The sequence below is a fragment of the Conger conger genome, chromosome 13 (assembly GCF_963514075.1).
Source record: "Conger conger chromosome 13, fConCon1.1, whole genome shotgun sequence".
Taxonomy (NCBI): Eukaryota; Metazoa; Chordata; class Actinopteri; order Anguilliformes; family Congridae; genus Conger; species Conger conger.
In genome coordinates, this window is record NC_083772.1 from 41,670,339 (window position 1) to 41,689,902 (window position 19,564).

A 19,564-nucleotide genomic window follows, 5' to 3' on the forward strand; every position below is an offset into this window, starting at 1 on the left:
TGCTGGTAATTAACTTTAATAGCCTACTATTTTAAATTCTCTCAATGTACAGCCATTCAGGTTTTAAAACAACTGCAGAGGCCAAAATAACAAAATACAAACAAATGACCGCTGCCATTCTTACCCTATATTAACATTTCTGTTATTGCCTGCTACCTTGCTCCCCAGATATCATTTTCAAGATATGGGTTCATTTACTTAGAAGCAATCACAAAGGTAAACAATCGAGAGTTTAAAAAGAAACCCACATAATCTGGTACACATGATAAGGATATTTCCAAAGATTATTTTGTGGTTAAGGTGAAGTCATGTTAAAAGCGCCGTCTGTATTCTTAAATGTGGAACAGCTACTTTAAGACGTTAGTAGTGAATTAAAAAAGCCAAAACAATACATATACTGTATGGCGGTCGTTGGGCAGTTACCTTGGAACGGCATACGTTGAGAAAGGATGCATGCGCAGTTCCGCATAATAATAACCAACATCAATAGTTTACCTCAAGACGGTATTCCCTTTGGTCATGTTTAAGCAAGGGGAACTCAAAGGCTATTTAAGCCGTCATGCTGTGCTTTTTCTTGGCTGCAGTCTGTCCATTTTGCAGCATAAAAACCATAAAGGGATACAATATTTCCCACAGATACATCTGCTTTTAGGTAAGCTGTGTTTCTAGACATCTAAAAGATGTCATTACAAAAATGCCTTAACATTCTTAAACATGGTAACATATGGGTAATTGCAGTGACTTTTTTGTCTTGTATCATTTACGGCAGATGAAAGATATTTAAGTCAAAGATACCGAAAAAGCCGGTTGCCCTGCAGCAGCCGTTTACGAAGTAGGCTACATGCTTAACGCCCAGACCGTTGCTTACCAACCCCCTCTCTCTTCGTGGACACTTAAAACATTCTAAGTTCACAATTGTGGATCGATGCAAGACAACAAGCATGAATAATGAAGTCCTTAATCACACAAAGTAAGGAAAAATACAGAAATTAAAAGAAACGGCGCCAACTGGACTGTAATTAACGTACTCCCGCAGGCAACCGTTCAGATAAGTCGTTTTAAAAAGCAACACTTGCCACATGTTTCTACAGGTATATTGGAAGCCATCCCATATTTTTATCAATCACACATTTTCTCCTCACTCGTTAACTGAGAGGAACGGGAGCAGAAATAGAATTCCTTCTCAGCAGGAGCAAGACAGCACGTATACCATGTTCAATTAGGGCGAATTCGGGTAACTTTGTAAATTAAGTCTGAGTCTGCCCTCACCACCAGACTGAATTAAAGTCCAAAACTGCCTGATTCACCTCACAGAACCAGACAATCCAGCTTTACATTAAAAAAAAAAAAAAAAAAAAAAAAAAAATCCCAAAATTGCAAGAGGTTCATTTGTTAGGATATGTAATGTCAGAACAGAGTAGGTCAAACACTGTACAATTTGAAAAAAAAAAATACAATAGCAGATGTTTGATGTGGTTATTTGGAACACATTTACAAAACAAATCAAAACAAAAGAAGAAACGAAAAACCAAGTACTTCACCGGTCCTAAATCTAATATAGAAATGCTGCAATTTCAAAGAAAATAAATTGAAATTGAATCCGAGTGAATGAGGACAAATCATTTGCATAGTGTCCTGGATGCAGAAAGCGGAGACCACTTGGATAAATCATCTTTGCTGAAATAAAAACAATAAAAACCTGTGCATCAAAATAATTATTTCGTGTTATGTACAGTTTAAAGGCTGTGGTAATTATGTAAGGTCACTGCTGAATTACACTTATGTTCCAAGTCTACTCTGTTTTACCATGAACCACAGGGAAGTCTGCAGTAAAATGTGCGTTCGAGGGGAGTTCTGCGAAGTTCATTGCGATGGACCGAGTGCTTCGCTCATGAAAGACTAGCGAAATTACTGCTTCCCAGCCAGGGGCCTTTGCCTAGGTTAGGGAGGCATTTCGTAAAGGGATATTTAACTATATTTGAAAATAAGATTCTCAAACTCAAACAGAAGTGATTAAAATGTATTAATGTGAAGTAACTCTGCAATGTAATGGAGGATTGTCCCTCCTGCTTAGTCTAATCAACTGTAAGTCACTTTGTAGAAAAGCGTCAGCCAAATTACATGTAATAAACGGGATCTTTTCTTTGCTTCATTCCCACAACAACCAGGAGTGGGTCGAAACAGAAGTGCTGCCAGTGTTGGCTGAGCCAGAACAGTGTTTCAAAATCAGGGGTCACCTAAGGTGGAGCCAGGTTTGGCCATCCACTCCAATAAGAAGTTCACAGTCCCTTTTGTTAAATTGTTTTGTAAAAGTTTTTTAATTTTTAATTTTTTTTTCTCCAGATCAAATCATTTTAATTCAATAGTCCCTTGCAATAACAGCTGGAGTGAATGAGACGTTGGTGAAAGCACACGGTTATCATCAACAAGCACTCAATAATACACAATGAGAACCTGCTGAATTTGCCTTCATGCCATAATCCACTTATCCATTTGTAAAACATGATTGCTACCAGCACTGTGCAGATTTTGTATACTGATTTCATTGCATTTCATTTGCATGTGTTTAATTTCCAGAAAATAATATCCACATCACTTTTATTTACTCCTACACAATTTATTCTCTGTGTAATTTAAGAGACCTTTAATAATTTAAAAAGCAGCCAAATTATTACTACCAGCAAAAGGAAGATCTACAAAAGAGTACATGTGGGAAAGAAGCAAAATCACCCTTACAGAAGTCAAGATTTTTTTAAAGACAGAACAGGTCATTTCCAAGTTGGAGACCAACTTGTGTGCTGTGTTCAAGTATTAAGCCATGACCTGATTATGCCCACCAGTAATGATATCATATCTTCCCTGTTAGCATCCGGTAAAATTTTAATTGTTTCAATTGAGAATCTCCTTTTTGTACCTTTTGAGGGCAATTTCCAGTCCTTTTATTTCTTGATTGGCGATTCGGCTCCTATACAGCCGGCCCTATGACCGGGCTAACGGGCGAAACGCAGCTGCCGCGAACATCAATGTCCCGTTGTTGCTCAATGGTTCGATAGCGCAAAAAAAAAAAAAAAAAAAAAAACAGTCATAAAGCTCTTGCGACAAAAAAAAAAAAAAAAACGTACAGGCTAAACATTTGAGAAATACGGATTGCATTTGGTCGCAGCAGATAATAATATGAAACGACTCCAAATAAAGTATTTAAGGCAGATAAGAATTTGGTTGAAGCTCCTGATAATTATGGCGGTTATTATAAAATTGTGTGACCGTTATATAAACGAGACTTCAAAATAAAAGCTCATAAAAATCTAATTTCATTTTCTCATCGGCAAGTCAACCCATACAAGCATTGTATACTGTATTGAAACTTAAAAAAAATTAAAATGTCACAACATCCTTTCCACTCTAATGTCCAGTGAAACAATACTGTAATAGTGACCTAACCGAATAAAAACTGCACTTTTAAGTAAATTAATAAACACAAAATGGATCCTTGAGGGCCAATGTGGTGGAGGGGGAAGCAGCAAAATCACTGAAAGACCAACTCATTAAGAGACTGATTAAACAGCTTTTAAAAACTGTTTGGTGAAGACAAGAAATACATAGATGGGTCAGCTGGCTGGATAGTGCACATTACCACCTATTGGTTTTCAATTTGCGTTGATATTCTAATGGAAGCACAGGCAGAGATACCGGAAACGGTATTCTGAAGGAAACTGCATTCCATACTTATGTATACTGATGATTTTTAAATCTGGCTAATCGTCTTGAGCGAACAGGTGTTGAAAAACATGCTCTGTGTGGAATAACATCATGCAGCTGAAAGATTTACCCAGATCAATTATCTCCTAGCCAGAGACAACAGTTTTCATTTCAGGGCAGGGCACTGGTCTTTACCCTGTTTAAAATTCTGCATGACCTCCACAATCATCAATTTGAACAAAATGCAAAGGGACCTATTAAAAGTTAATGGCCATTTTGTTATAAGCCTGTCTATCACATCTCAGTGTATCTGGATGGCATTCCTCTGGTCAAACACTCGAAGCAGGTTAAGACTTATTAGCGTCCTTTTGTGAGAACGTTCATCTTTCCTTGTTGATTAGCAGTGATTAAAGTCATTTCATTCTGAACGGGAACGCAGTTCTGCATCCAGAGTAATACTGTCAAATATTCAAGCATTCCACAGAAGCAATTCCTTAGCAGGATTTGATCATCTGACAAAGAGCACCATGTAAAGTTTTCCAGTCGGCATAGTTGAGTTGAGCAAAGTGTTTTCAATCACTTCATCTTTTCTGCCCGCAAAGAGCCAGGTCCTCCTCCTCCTGTCTGCGGCCATGTTTCCCCAAAAGAAATCTGGCCGAGATTCAAGGCAGCAGAGAAGGTACGGTCAGCGGTGTTCACGGGGCTCAGTGAAGCACAGGTGGGGGGCACCTGTGTTCACGGGGCTCAGTGCAGCACAGGTAGCTGAGAGAACGGTGGAATACGGACAGGGGTGGCAGGAAGAGGAGTTTGTGGCGAGGTGAGGTTAGCTCATGTGGGGTGGTGCGGGGTAGGGAGTAGGGGGTAGGGGGTAGGGGGTAGGGGGGTGGGCGGGCGGGCAATAAAAGAGGTCACGACAGTTTCACCCAAAAAAGGGAAGCTAAAACGCTGGACCAAGCCGAAGGTCATAGGTTCATGCGGAGGTGCTCCGGCCGCTTGGACATCATGGGGTAGGCCTGCGTTTTAAAGGGTCCGGCCTGTCGGATGGGCAGGGGGGCCGAGGCCTCAGAGCCGGCCGTCACGTCCATCATCTCCGCAGGGGCCACCTCCATGGCCTGCTCCGAGGGGGACAGGAGGGGCGGGGCCCGGGCCAGCGCGGGGCCCCGGGGCCAGCAGTCCACTCCCGCGAATTTACCTGGACTGAGGGGCGAGGAGAACGAGCCATGAAGGTATACACTGGAACCTACCGTCTCCTACTGTAGCAGAGCTTCTTCATAGGGCTCATGAGCTGCCATATTACACTAATGACGCTCCAAATGCACTGCACTTCCACAATGGGGCTCAGAAATATTCCATAGCTAGCTATATTAACCATAGTTTCAAACATTTTTGCAAACGAAAATGCGTATTTAACATTATTGTCTATGAAACTGTCAGTGCAGTGGTAGAACCCAGATTAGCTGCTGTGAAATGATCCAGACAAACCAGTAGAACTATAATTGCAGTCCGATTGTTTTACTAGCTGGGTTCAATCAGCAGTGTTTAAAAAAATGGCCTTCAAATGATATCTTTATGAGGATTAAACAAACGGAAACAAGATTGAATACCTGACTGGTGTCCTTGGACTTCCCAAAAAACGTCTCGGTGAACGAATTTTTGGCTCGAAATTGAATTTCTCCTTAATGTTTTCCAACACAGATGGAGCTACGTATGTGAAGCCCTGCAAACAAAGCCGGACAGTGATGTACTGCACTGCAGGAACCAACGCACACACACTAGCACGGTGACACACACACACACACACACAAGCACGTTAGCACACACATTAGCATGGCGCATGTGCCCACAACCTTACCAGGAAGACTTGATTAGCGCTTTCGCTGAGCGTGGAGTCGTCAGGACTGTCTACAGGGGTCTGGCTGGTGAACTTGGAGTCAAACTGGCTCACATCATCTGCAGATTGCTGGAAGGACGAGAGGGGATTAGCAGGTGAGCAAGGACCCAACACCCATCGGCGACGGGACTTTAATCGACACGGCTAAAACGTACGCACACTTGAGTATCTCAGGCAGTGGTGTAATTCCATGAACGCACTGGACATCTGTTCATTCCGAATTAGGGTGGGAGAGACCGATCCCATATCTGGATATCACATGTTAATGCAACGTTTAAATGGGGTCAGAGAGCAAGGGGCAAGATTTAGGTTTGTGACGTTCCTATGAATTCCTGGGAACTTGCCGCTGTTTTAAGTCTCACTCCGTACTTTCTTCAGCACCGACAGCAGAACCGATAACGTTGGACCATATCGATACTCCCTGTTTCTACCAACTTAGAGCCAGTCCGCATTTATAACCGTGTTACGAGGGGCATCCTTAGTGATGGAGAGGTTGACCGTTTACAGGCCCAAAAAGGGGTCGCACACCAGGCACTGAAGGGTATACTTACCAGGAAGGGTTTGAATGGAGGTTCTACCTTCCGGGCGAGAAGATCCTCCCAGTTAATGTGTCGGAAGAAGAGGTGCGTCTGAATGAGAGAAACACACCGTCAGTCACTTTTGTTAAAACAAGTTCACCACTGCCCCAACCACAATTTGGAACACTCAATAGTATTGAAAGGGGCAGCCTACAGCCTTGTGTCAAAGTTGCTTGACTGGGACCCAGAAGATTGGTGGTTCAAACCCCAAATGTAACCACGATAAGATCCGTGCAGCGGTTGGGCCCTTCACCAAGGCCCTTAACTCCACATTGACACAGCTCCTGGGCTCTGCTTAGCCAAATAAACTGGCTTTGGATAGAAGAATCCACTAGATAACAGAACCGTGATGTCCCATTGCTGTGGTGCTAAATTAAGAACATTCAGAGCAGGTGCTCTGCAGTCCCACCCAGCCCATATTTCACGACATGGGCATCTGTAACCAGAGGAGGTGCTCCTTCTCCCCCCACCACCCCCCAGGGAGAGGACACGGCCAACTGCGTGACATCATACTGATCTGCTGGACACAGCTAGCGTTGGGGCGTTCAGGATTTTATTTTGGACTGTCCATCACCACAACACAAACTGCTGCTTAAGCTGGACCGGGAGTGTCACTTTAGGAGAACACTCAGAACCCATTTGGTTCAGAGGGGAGAATTTCAGCGGGAACTGAATGAGGCACACTGGTTAGGAGGTCGTAAGTTTGAATCTCAGACTTAAATGCTGCTGTACCGCTTAGCAGAGTGGGCACACTGTACTGCTTTAGAAAACACCCAGCTCTGTAGCTGGATTCCGTGTACACAAAAACGTACGGCGAGTAGGTTTCTTTGGATAAGGGTTAGAGTGTAAATGACCGGGTTCCTCTCACCTGCACTTCTGTGGCGTCTCCTGGCCCCGCCCCCAGCCGAGACGAAGCATTTCTTTTCAGCAGCTGAAACACAAAACCAAAAAAATGGTCAGCAAACCAGAGGGCTGGACCCAATCAAAAGACCCGCTCAGCGAATGAGAAAGCTGGATCCAATCAAAAGACCCGCTCAGTGAACAAGAGGGCTGGATCCAATCAAAAGACCCGCTCAGCAAACAAGAGGGCTGGATCCAATCAAAAGCCCAGCGATGCCTGGCAAAGCGACAAGATTCTTCTGACTAACGAATATCGCCAAAAGGGGCGTGGTCATGTCTGAACGTTGAGCTGCCATTAAACGATAACCACTCTCGACACAGAGAGCAACATCCCGGCACCATCACCAAAGACAGATAAAAAGGCATTTTCATTTAATTTCCGGCAGTCTGGATTGACGCAGAGGCGTGGGTTCCCATTCCCCACGTAGCTAAACGTCAGACATTGACGCGGTCGTACCAGCATAAGAATTAAAGATAACCAGACGGAAAAAGGGGTAGTCTCGAACATAGCAATACGTTTTGATTATTCATCAAATACTGGTCCAGAGTGAAAGAAGGTAAGCTTGGGGTTCAACTGTAAAGGAACCATTCAAAGAGAATAGGAGTGGTTGTGATGGCTTGTTGCATACCACAGGCTGCACATGTTAATGGTCCTGTAGGACAATCGATAGTGTATCGCATGTTATCCCATGCAGTAAGAGACACCGCTTGGGCTGAGAACGAGGCACAGCCCCACAGGAAGAGGACAGACTAAATATAGGCGCCGGTCCTCATGGGCGACGAGGTTAATATTGGAAGAAAGTGATACTCACCTTTTTCAGAAGGTCCCTGGCTTCCTGTGTGAGGTAGGGTGGGAGGTTCAGCTTGCACTTCAAGATTTTATCAATCGTCTTCTTCCTGTTCTCTCCAGTGAACGGTGGCTGGGGGGGGACAAACCAAAACCCAATACACACTGACTGCTGGATCGAAAACAAGGCCTGTACATCAGCACATTTTACACTCAGGAAGAACCAGTTCTGTCCAACTGCAGAATGTTCCGTTTTTTCCAGGATCCATGTTCCAGGACACGTCTGGCTGAAAGCTCATTTAAAGAGGTCTAGGCTTTAGGGCTGTCTTATATGGAGCGCATTTAACATCTTCATGCCACAGTTTCAGATAAATGTACATGTATACTGCAGGGGTGAAATAAGCATTTTGATTGGCCACTGTCACACAAGAAAACAGATACCAGAGAAAGGATAACAGGAGGCGCAGACAAAAGGATGCTACGTGTCATAGCACAGATAACAGGATGCTATGTGTCATAGCACAGATAACAGGATGCTATGTGTCATAGCACAGATAACAGGATGCTATGTGTCATAGCACAGAAAACAGGATGCTATGTGGCATAGCACAGATAACAGGATGCTATGTGTCATAGCACAGATAACAGGATGCTATGTGTCATAGCACAGATAACAGGGGGGTATGTGTCATAGCACAGATAACAGGGGGGTATGTGTGCTGTGTGCCATAGCACAGATAACAGGGGAGTATGTGTCATAGCACAGATAACAGGGGGGTATGTGTCATAGCACAGATAACAGGGGGGTATGTGTCATGGCACAGATAACAGGGCGCTATGTGCCATAGCACAGATAACAGGGGGGTATGTGCCATAGCACAGATAACAGGGGGGTATGTGCCATAGCACAGATAACAGGGGGGTATGTGTCATAGCACAGATAACAGGGGGGTATGTGTCATGGCACAGATAACAGGGGGGTATGTGTCATGGCACAGATAACAGGGCGCTATGTGTCATAGCACAGATAACAGGGGGGTATGTGTCATAGCACAGATAACAGGGGGGTATGTGCCATAGCACATAGGTATGTTGCCGACTCCGGATAAGCGGGTGATGATGGATGGATGGATGGATGTTGCTGTGTGCCGTAGCACAGATAAGAGGGGGGTATGTGCCATAGCACAGATAACAGGGGAGTATGTGTCATAGCACAGATAACAGCGGGCTATGTTGCTGTGTAGCTCTGAGCGTGAAGGAGCAGAACGGGGCGGGACCTACAGCTCCTGTCAGCATGTCGTACATCAGGGCTCCCAGACTCCACCAGTCCACCGCCCGGTTGTGTCCGCTCCTCATCAAAATCTCCGGGGCCCTGGGGACACACAGGCGAGAACTGAACACTCTTCTTCCTCACGTACTTATTAATATTAATAAACATATTGACTGTGCCATGAAAATGTTAGGCTCAGCTGCGTGCAGTCTCATCAAAACAAAAGCTCAGGCAAATGCGCACCGCAATGTTTAATTCCTCATCACAAAGCTGGAGGTTCTCTCCCACCGCCTTTGACTCCACTTACATGCACTCTATGGTACTTACATGTACTCTATGGTACTTACATGTACTCTATGGTACCACAGAAAGTGTGTGTGACAGTGCCGTCATGGATGGACTCTTTACACAGACCAAAGTCTGTCAGCTTCACATGACCTGCAAATAAACAAACACAGTCAGCACAAATATCTCAGGTTCTGCCATGAAAATAATGCTTCAGCTGCATTATGCTATTTTTACAGAATAATACAATTATACTACATATCACTCATTAATGATACCAGACAATCAACAACATAAACTGGATTTAATAGCCAGTTGGAACACCACTGCTGGCTGTCGCAGTTCAACACTACATTTGGCAGTGTGTGCAAAAATGGCCTGGGCGACGGAAAACATCGACAACATTTGCATTGCCATTTAACCGCGGATTAATACTAAAATGGAAGGATTTATCCACATTAAAGCAGGGCTTAGCCATCAGTCCAACTCTACACATTTGGTGTTAGAGTGCTTTTGCACAGTGTATTACTCCTAGGCACACACGCTGGAGCTCAGTGTTGACAGTGGGTATTTCTGTAGGGGTGGCGAGTATAGGGCCCTTCACCTTGGTGGTTCAGCATGATGTTCTCAGGTTTCAGGTCTCTGTAGATGATGCCGTTCTGATGCAGGTGCCCCAGGGCCATGGAGATCTCCGCCAGGTAAAAGCTGAAAGCAAAGGGCCTTTAGGGACCTGCTCTCCAAAATCTCAGTGAACCTGCTCAAGCAATGTGGTGGGAAGGCCTTTGAAACGCTAACATGCACATTAGCAATAATGCATTTATAAATATACTGGCAACTTTTTTTTATAACTCAATTAAAAAAGATATCTAGAGTACATGTGTCGTCGAAGAATCAGTGGCTTTGAGAAAAATTAAAAAGACTAATGACTAAAGTAACGTAGACTCGCGATGTTCCGAACAGTGCAACTTTCATGACGAATGATTAAGAACTTACTTCCAGATCAGCTTTGGTTTTTGTGCGTGTCAAGTAGAATTCCTTCAATTTTCATAAAAACTTAGTATGAGACATGCACATGATCCGTCTCAGCATACAGTGACATGGTAATCGAGCTCCACTGTGACAGTGTGGTGGGGAAGCTGTTGCTAACCAGAGACTACAGCTCAACCAAAAGTGTTCCTTGTAAAATTGTTCAGGAACGTACACAGACATTGTTTTATTTCAATGGTATCACATTTTAATTAATATTAAGATTAACCAGATAAAGTTCCAAACTGTAGTAGTTGTGCTTCAGGCACCCTGTTCAGAAGATGATGAATAGATGTTAGGAACATTGTGAACTCACACAGTCTTCCGAACACAGATGGTGGTGTTGTTATTTGTTGTTTTCTCTATTATTAGAATTATTAGTCCAATTTACATCAAAGTGTTTCAGTGTCTGGGAAAGTTAATACGAAACCATAATCATAAACCACATTCCTCAGGAGAAAAACTACCACTGAACGGACGTTAACATCTGGTGGAAGCGGCCGCTGCCCTTATTCTGTTCGGCGTTTGTTGCACTCTTGACCGTTAGAAGTCCGAAATGACCTATTGTACCTTTAAAGATTTAAATTCGAATTCAAATGATGAGATCCAAAAATAATTTAGATTCAATATTCTCACAGCTAAGAATTTTGTGATGGGAGCCAACAGGCGAAGATGCAGCGGTTGCAGTTTGCTGCAGTTGCACACCAAGGACAGGGGTTCGATAACCGCTGGCTCGCTGCTCCATGGGAGGGACTTGGCAGCGTTAGTGGGGATGACCGCATACAGTGCCCCGTGCATCTCGGAGTAGCGGTCTAACTAAGACGAGACGGCTTGGAGGAGGTGTGTCGCTCTCAGGGTCCTATTGGGGTGCCGAGGGACAGGGTGTATCCCCAGTTGGCACTAACTGGATTAGACAGTGTATAATCGCCGACCAAAAATCGCCTATAAAAATATTTATAATATTTATATAAAATATATAAAAATAAATAATATTATATGATGTAAAAATGCAAGATCAAGACCCATGCAGAATTGACATACAATTCTCTCTGTAGCGCAGATGAGGTTTCTTTTAACTTCATTCCACTTACCAGGCTGTGTCCTCCATGAATATTCCTTCCCTTTCCAGTTGCATAAAGAGCTCTCCACCTGCAAGCACCAAAACACAATTACAATCTGACCACTGTTCAGACCATCTAAACCACGTCAAAAGAAAATACAGGTGTTCATGAGCTCCGACAACTCAAGTGACTTTCCCAAGTTTTGTGATGATCCAACAGCCATCTACTGCATACCAAAACTAGCTCAGAAGTCAGCCCCCCTGTTTAGCATGAAAGACTTGCCTTATAAAAAATGATCTCGAAAAGTTAACATCTATAAATTAACATTGTTCATGCTATGGTCATAACAACAATACATTTCAAAATGTTAGCTTGTAATGAAATCCCTCTGTTGTCCTGTGAAGCGGTCACAGATGTGCATCATCTGAACTGATACCCCCGTGGGTTTGGTGGTCATCCCTTCCCGATCGATGTCCTATTTTTACACACAGAACTACATGAACTATTTTTACATGGCCATTTTGCTGTTCCCATTGTTACCACAGCACTAAGTGGTCGCCAAAAGGGTTGCAACCGGTTGACCAATGCATATCAGCAATAAAAATAGGAATTATGACTTAAAAATGAAGGGCATAGTGCAAATGATATTAAATCCTAGGCCCCTCAAAACTGACCGTAAGGAGAGGGGGATTTACAGACCGTAAGGAGAGGGGATTCACTGACTGCAAAGAGGGGGGATTCACGGTCTGTAAGGAGAGGGGATTAACTGACTGTAAGGAGAGAGGATTCACTGACTGTAAAGAGAGAGGATTCACTGTCTGTAAGGAGAGGGGATTCACTGACTGTAAAGAGGGGGGGATTCACTGACTGTAAGGAGAGGGGATTAACTGACTGTAAGGAGAGAGGATTCACTGACCGTAAGGAGAGAGGATTCACTGACTGTAAGGAAAGAGGATTCACTGACTGTAAAGAGAGAGGATTCACTGTCTGTAAGGAGAGGGGATTCACTGACTGTAAAGAGGGGGGATTCACTGTCTGTAAGGAGAGGGGGATTTACTGACCGCTCAGGTACTCCAGGATGAGGTACAGTTTGCCACCGGTCTGGAAGGCGTATATGAGATCGACGATGAAAGGGTGCTTCACCTCCTCCAGGATGTTGCGCTCTGCCTTGGTGTGAGCCGTGTCCTTGGCATTGCGTACGATCATGGCCTGCAGGGAGCACATGGCGTTTAACACACAGCCGCTACTGATACGAGCCGTACCTGAGAGTAAGGACCAGAGCCGGAGGTCCTCTAGTGGTCAAAACCCAGGCTTCGCGTAAAAAACAGTAATAATAATAATAATTTGTTAAGTTAGCGGATGCCTTTATCCAAAGCGATACAGTTGATAAGACCAAGCAGGGGACGATACCCACTGGAGCAATGCAGGGTTAAGGGCCTTGCTCAAGGGTGTAACAGGTGTGTGGATCTTGTCGTGCCTGCACGGGGCTTCCACTAGGTCGCAGGCTGCCCTATGTGGCATTCCCAATGAAGCCCCATGCAGCGCTGGAACTCTGCTGCAGTCCGCAGGCAAACAGGTCTAAACGAACTGAACAGCCTGCATGCGCATTCTTACACTCAATGTAGCTCAATGTAGCCAACAGGTCAGTGAGGAGTGAGGAATATTCGCACACTCATACTTCAAGACAGTAAATGACATAAGTGGTACATTTTTAAAAAAACACGCGTCACTGTGTGACATGGAGAAAGGGAGAAGGAACAAACCAAATGTTCTACTCAAAAGATAATGGGATGCTGGCATTTGACATTCCAGTAGGTATGTGACATTTCGCCACTCTGTCACTTCTCATTATTGAAATATTCCAGGGATTTCGGGAAACATTCTGATCAGACATATCAGCTGCATGCTCTAATAATTTATATTCATTTCCATTCTTTACCATTTAAGATATTAACTTTCTGTTTTCAGCAGATCAGCACAGATGCCAAAGTCTGCAATTATCTGCCAAACAATTTGTGTGATGGCCACTATGCAAACTTGGTTTGTCCAGCCATTCCCGTTTACTCAAATTCAATTTAAAAAAGGATGCTGAGGCATAGGGGATAATTTCCTGGGTGTTCAGCTGTCCTTGAAACATTCCGTTCGGCGTTCAGCTGTAAATCCAGCTCGATCAGACTGCACAGCATAACAAATGTTGTGAAGTACAGTACCTTCTTCAAGACCTTCATGGCAAAGATCTTCCCAGAAGCAGCACCGGCAACCTTCCGAACCTGGAAGACCTGACAAAGGCATGAAAACCAGGGCGGTTTAGGCAGTTCTCCGAGTCAGGATGTTTGTGCCTTCTCACAGGATATCAAACAGCCAGTCCTCACCTTTCCATAGCCGCCCTTCCCCAGAACCCGGAGCAGCTCAAAGCACTCCGGCCGGATCTTCTCCGTTCCCTTGTTTACGATGTCTTCTGAGATTTCAAACTTTTCACAGCCATCCATGTTACTGGGAAAACACACGTTCATAGAACATTCATAGAATAGGAATAAAAATACTTAATATTTGACACATTTAAAAAAGAAATGTCACCTCAAACAGCATAAGAACAATGACCAAGTATTGATGATAAATATCTTTATCTGTACTGATATTAAATCTTTTTAAAGCTATTTTTGGATAGAAAGGGGGATCTACTGGAATCACTAGGTGGTCTCTAAGCCAGGTAACCATCTAGCTACAAAATTTTAAACTAACTGGCTAGCTGGCAGGCTGACTACTGAATTTTTTTCCTCTGGGAACTTCTTTTTAATGGGGAAGAATAAAAATTGTACAAGTGCCATCACATAAAGAAGTTCCTTGGAGGGTAAGATAATGCTCTGCATTCTGTATGTGTGGGGATAACTAGTGTTTGGTTGGCAATAAATTGCAAAATCACAGTTGCATACTTACAATTCAAAACCACTGCACTGGTCCATGTACTCACTGATCTGAGCCTGAAACGAAAGCCAATATCCCACATTATTCACAAGGCCATTACACAACAGCTTCTTAGATCTCACAGAAATTAATTAGGGCCATGAATATTTTAAAAGTGGTGCGTAAAATGCCCATTATAGTCCATCTCAAACAATATGCACCACTCAAGAAGAATTTGCACGGAGTAGAACACCATATACTGAACAAATAAGTTAGTATTGTACTTCACAATATATAGTACAATATACACTCAGTGAGCACTATATTAGTTATTTTAGACCTATTTTTTAGACTTTGATTGCTGTAGCCTATCCACTTAAGAATTATGATGCATCGTGTTTACATAGATGCTCTCCAGCATACCACTGTTGTAATGTGTGGTTATTTGCGTTACTGTCACCTTCCTGTCAGTTTTGATCAGTCTGGCCATTCTCCTCCTTTTAACCATTGCAAGCTCTAGAGACTAATGTGTGGGAAAATCCCAGGAGATCAGCAGTTTCTGAGATACGACCCTGTCTGGCATCAACAATCATTCTGCAGTCACTTAAATCAAATTTTTTCCCTATTCTGATGGTCGATATGAACATTAACTGAAGCTCCTGACCCATATCGACATGATTGCGTGCATTGCACTGCTGCCACATGATTGGCTGATTAGATAATCGCATTAATAAGTAGGTGTACAACTGAAATGTATATAGTACACTGAAAAGAACTACAAATGCCAAGTGACTGAAATACAACAAAGTAGCCATTTATTCCAGTTTTGCCACCGTGTGTTTAAAGCAGGAACGTGAAATTAAATGATCACTGATTCAGGTTGATACTGTTCTTCAGTACAAAACACAGGACACGCTTGGCAGGGTGGGGGCTTTCCGGTGAAATACCGTCAGAAATAGCTCATCTCATGTTTGGGGAAATAAGAAATATGACCGTAATTATAATAATGTAGTCGTGATATATATTCAAATAAACCTATGCAAGGGTCACCGTGACCCTTTATCAGGATGATAAGGTGCAATGAGTTTTAACAATTAATTTCAAACTACAACATCTGCACTAAGATTACGTCCACCTCACTAATGAGCTTTGCGTTTCAATCATCACTTTTAGTGACGGCCAACAATCCCATCTATCCATGCACTCAATTATGAGAGATACTTGGCAATTTCATTATTATTATTTAAGTTACCACCTCATCTGGTTACCATGGCTGTGTATTAGTGTTACTGAGATGTTGACCTTATCAGAAGAGAGACATGTGTTGAGCATAAACAAAACAAAGTTCAAACTGACATTTCAGCAAAGCCATGGACAACATTACAATCTGGAAATCCTTGAAACAGGGATCACACTATTATGGCATGCATTGCTTTTAACAGCTTTTCAATGACTTTCAACAACGTACAAGCAAATGCCAGGATGTTTGAGACCCATACTTCCTGATCTATTGCTAATGTAACCTTCCAATTGTGCAAGAATGTTCACAATGCTACATGTCTTCAACGAGTGAAAATATGTGCAGGTGTGTGCGAAATAAATTTCCCTTGATTTGTGACTTCAAGTATCCTCACAAAACGATGCAGAAATGGGCACATACAGTACTGTACTGTATGCGATCTATCTTTAATTAAAAAAGGCTGTAGCAATAATATTGACCAAAAATGTTTTTTCACATAATTCGGCCTCGGTCTCCTAATCTGGAATGCAAAATGGCATTCAGGTCCGTTTCATCACTGCAAGCACACGCTCTCCTCAGTGTAACGTTACATGCAACCGGAGTTCAGGTTCACTACTGTTAAAAGTAGCCTACACGACTTGCAGATGCATACTACGGGCACCTCCCTGTGCGAGGCTCGGTGGATCACGCCTCACACTGGAGAGCTAAGGCTACACAGACCAGACATTCTACAGCCCTATAAATATAGCTACGTACAATACTTGTAGATGCAAAAGGTGCCGAACCTTTAAAATAGCCTTGATGTGTCAAACAATAAAAGCCAAGACAACCGACCATTGCGGTAGTACCAGCTAGCCTAAAGTTGCCTTAACTTGCACTGCACACTTAATGTGGGACGCAAATGAGTCAATTTATGGATTGAATAACATTCATACGGAGGTTGTGGCTAGCGATGCACTCAACATTTCATTTTTGCAATTAATGTTTAGAGGTGTAAGATATTGTTAGCAGTGGGAAATATATTCTAGCTAACTTAGTTGAGTTCTCAGCTTATTCTCGTTAATTTACACTGACATTTAACTTATGCTAACGTTAGCTAGCAGCTAGCTAGGTTGCTTGGCGCTTACTGTAGCGGTTTGTAAGCATGCATTGTCCAACAAGGGTTAGGTTGTACTAAAAGCCTGAATGTGAATTACAATATAGCGTTAGAGCCATTAGTAACTAACATTAAGCTGTAAACTTGGAACAATTTTTCTGATTTCAAACAATTGACCCGACAGTCCGATCATATTTCAGACTGGCAACGCAAGACCCCTGCGCACTAGCTAGCCAGCTGCTAGATTGCTAGCAGTAGCGTGCGATAAATCACCTGTTACAGCCTCTGAAAATATACCGTATATAGATCTACTTCACGTTAGTGAACTAACTAGCTTGTTACACAGTGCTCCAAGTTAGATGCGTAACATTAGTTAGCTGCAAAATGTGTAGCTAACTAGCGAAGCAATTCGTGTTTGCTGCAACACAGCCAGCTAGCTAGTTGTAGTAAGTTACAGTAGCTAGCTAGTTTGCTAACATTAGCTAGTAATTGCTCAGTTTCGTTGAGATCTCACTATTAGCATTGGCTAGCTAACACCTAGTTGCTAGCACACAAACTAGTTTACTTTTTTGCTTGCAATATCGTTCATTTACATTAAGCTGCCATCTAGCCGGTTAGCCATCATTTACAACTCCTGCCCTGTTTGTTATAGGCTATATGAATGCCGATCCCGGACTCTGAGGCCTATCGTTTTGATACCAAGATGGGCCTCTAACGTTATCACTCAGGAGAATTAACAAGCTAACGTTAAAGGTACTTACATCCTCAAGCTCATCATCAGAGACGTTTTCCTCGGGCTGGTCCAAATCAATGTCAAACACCCCAGCCATTGCATCGGCTTTCTTTTTCTGTCTCAGTTCAGTAGAATAGCTCTTGCAGCCGCCTCATGGACATACACACAACGCCGCCATAACCGGTTACACTACAAGCCCATGTGCTCATTGCCACCAACCAAGCACATTTCCAGCGTAAAAAAAAAACAAAGCGACACAGAAAATGCACTGATCGTACTATAAAATGGATTGCCAACTTCCCACGCTTAGGAATCGATCTCAAAGTGTGGAAAACTTGACAGATCCCACATTAGTACGGTGTCCATTCCAGGACATACTTTCTAGTCCCGTGTTCTCATATCTTCCAATACCAAGTTCCGATCACATAACTGCGTAAGAAGTAGAAAGTGAACTCCCACAGAACTGTGGTCATTATTTGTAGCGAAATTGGTTTCGGGAAACGCGGCTTTTCGATGCAACGAAAGGGACTTTCTAACGATATCACCAGGCCAGAAAAGCCACGAGAGATGGGTAAAGAAAATAAAGTGAGACGGAAAGTCAGCTATCTTAATGAAAGTCAGCTATCTTAATTGAATATCGAATGTGTACATGAATATGACAGTATGACAAATGGACAAGCACCAGAGTTATTTTATTTTTTAAAACACAAGTATTTAAATTCAAATCTACTTAAATTAATCAGTGGTATGGGCTCATGGGATGAAAGAACTAAGGAAACATGTTCATAAAATAAATAAATGGCAAATCACTGAAAAACACCATAAACAAGGTCAAATTGTTGTTTCACAACAGCAGTGAACAGTATTACAAAAGGGAGCACAGAATAAAAGACATTGTCTTCAGGACCACATGAATATACATTTTTTGGGGACCTTAATCATGGACTCACGATTTACTGTACCTCTGAATAAATTTGCTTGCAGTGCCATCAAGTGTAATATATTCACAATGCAGCTAGATTAAATTGATTAGATTAAATTGTTCCTCCTTTTCTGGTGGGCTTTGAGCTCAGGCCATCAATCGAATTGACTAAACAGAAAGAAACGAACATTTTAAAAAGGTGGTACAATACTATGGAAAAACACTTTTTTAAATTCAATTTCTAAACAAGTCAACAGTGAAAATGTGCACAGGTGAGCGCTTAACTCAAGCCGCAGAGGGGAGAGGACCAGGTCCTGTGATGGCCCTGGCCCAGGGTGTGACTAGCCTGGTGATCCAGGTCTGAACTGACTGTGCCAGTGGGGACTGAGGATGGCAGCCCTGCAGGGCAACACATAATTGAGCATTTTTTCCATTGAGTTCAACAGGAAACACTGTCAGGAGGAAAAAATATTTTGCATATCTGGCAGCTCATTTGAAATCCATTTAGCCAACAAATGTGTTCCATACTGTATCAGCATAATTTTATTTGAGCTGAATCTAGTCCAGCCCCCCAACTCCCATTGAGATAAGTCACCCAATGAGAAGGATTCATTCACCAGCGATTACTTTGTCATCTAAAATTAGGAGAAAATGAGGGGAACTATTTTAAAAAAGAGTGGATAGAACGGCCATCCAGGAGCAAGCTTACAAGAAAGAATACACACAAAAAGCATGCAAATGATGTAGGCAATGTGAGCAAATTAGAATTAAATGAAAGATTTGTGTGGCATTATGCAAATTAATGAGTATTTGACTGACTGTATTTTCTGAAACTTGAAATAATTTAAGAAGCGCTGATTTATGGTGATGAATCTCACTCAACAGTGATCAATTATTCATCATTTGAATGCTGGTATGAGGAGAACTGTATATTTATACAACCAAGAGGTGAGAGCCATGCAGCTGTAGTTTCTTTTCGTATTAGTTTTAATTTCTTACAAAAAAACACAACAAAATAAGGTCAAAACCAAGCTCATGATCATGTCTTGTGTGTTCAGAGATGCTCTACTGCATACCACTGTTGTATGTGTATATGTGTGGTTATTTGCATTACTGTCACCTTCCTATCAGTTTTGACCAGTCTGGCCCTTCTCCTCTGACCTTTCTCATTT

At 42.6% G+C, this 19,564-nt stretch overlaps 1 protein-coding gene across 1 annotated transcript; it reads right to left on the reverse strand.

Moving 5' to 3' along the window:
- LOC133108028 (ribosomal protein S6 kinase beta-1-like) lies at positions 1 to 17,836 on the reverse strand. The gene is made up of 15 exons (XM_061217436.1): positions 17,499 to 17,836; positions 14,435 to 14,478; positions 13,870 to 13,990; positions 13,708 to 13,776; positions 12,559 to 12,706; positions 11,528 to 11,585; positions 10,015 to 10,115; positions 9,473 to 9,563; positions 9,137 to 9,227; positions 7,881 to 7,988; positions 7,037 to 7,099; positions 6,142 to 6,219; positions 5,552 to 5,659; positions 5,304 to 5,416; positions 1 to 4,896 (listed from the first exon to the last, which is right to left on the reverse strand). The coding sequence occupies exons 1-15, from the start codon at positions 17,565 to 17,567 to the stop codon at positions 4,662 to 4,664; spliced, it is 1,497 nt and encodes a 498-aa protein (XP_061073420.1). The 5' UTR covers positions 17,568 to 17,836; the 3' UTR covers positions 1 to 4,661.
- Positions 17,837 to 19,564: the final 1,728 nt, after the last annotated feature.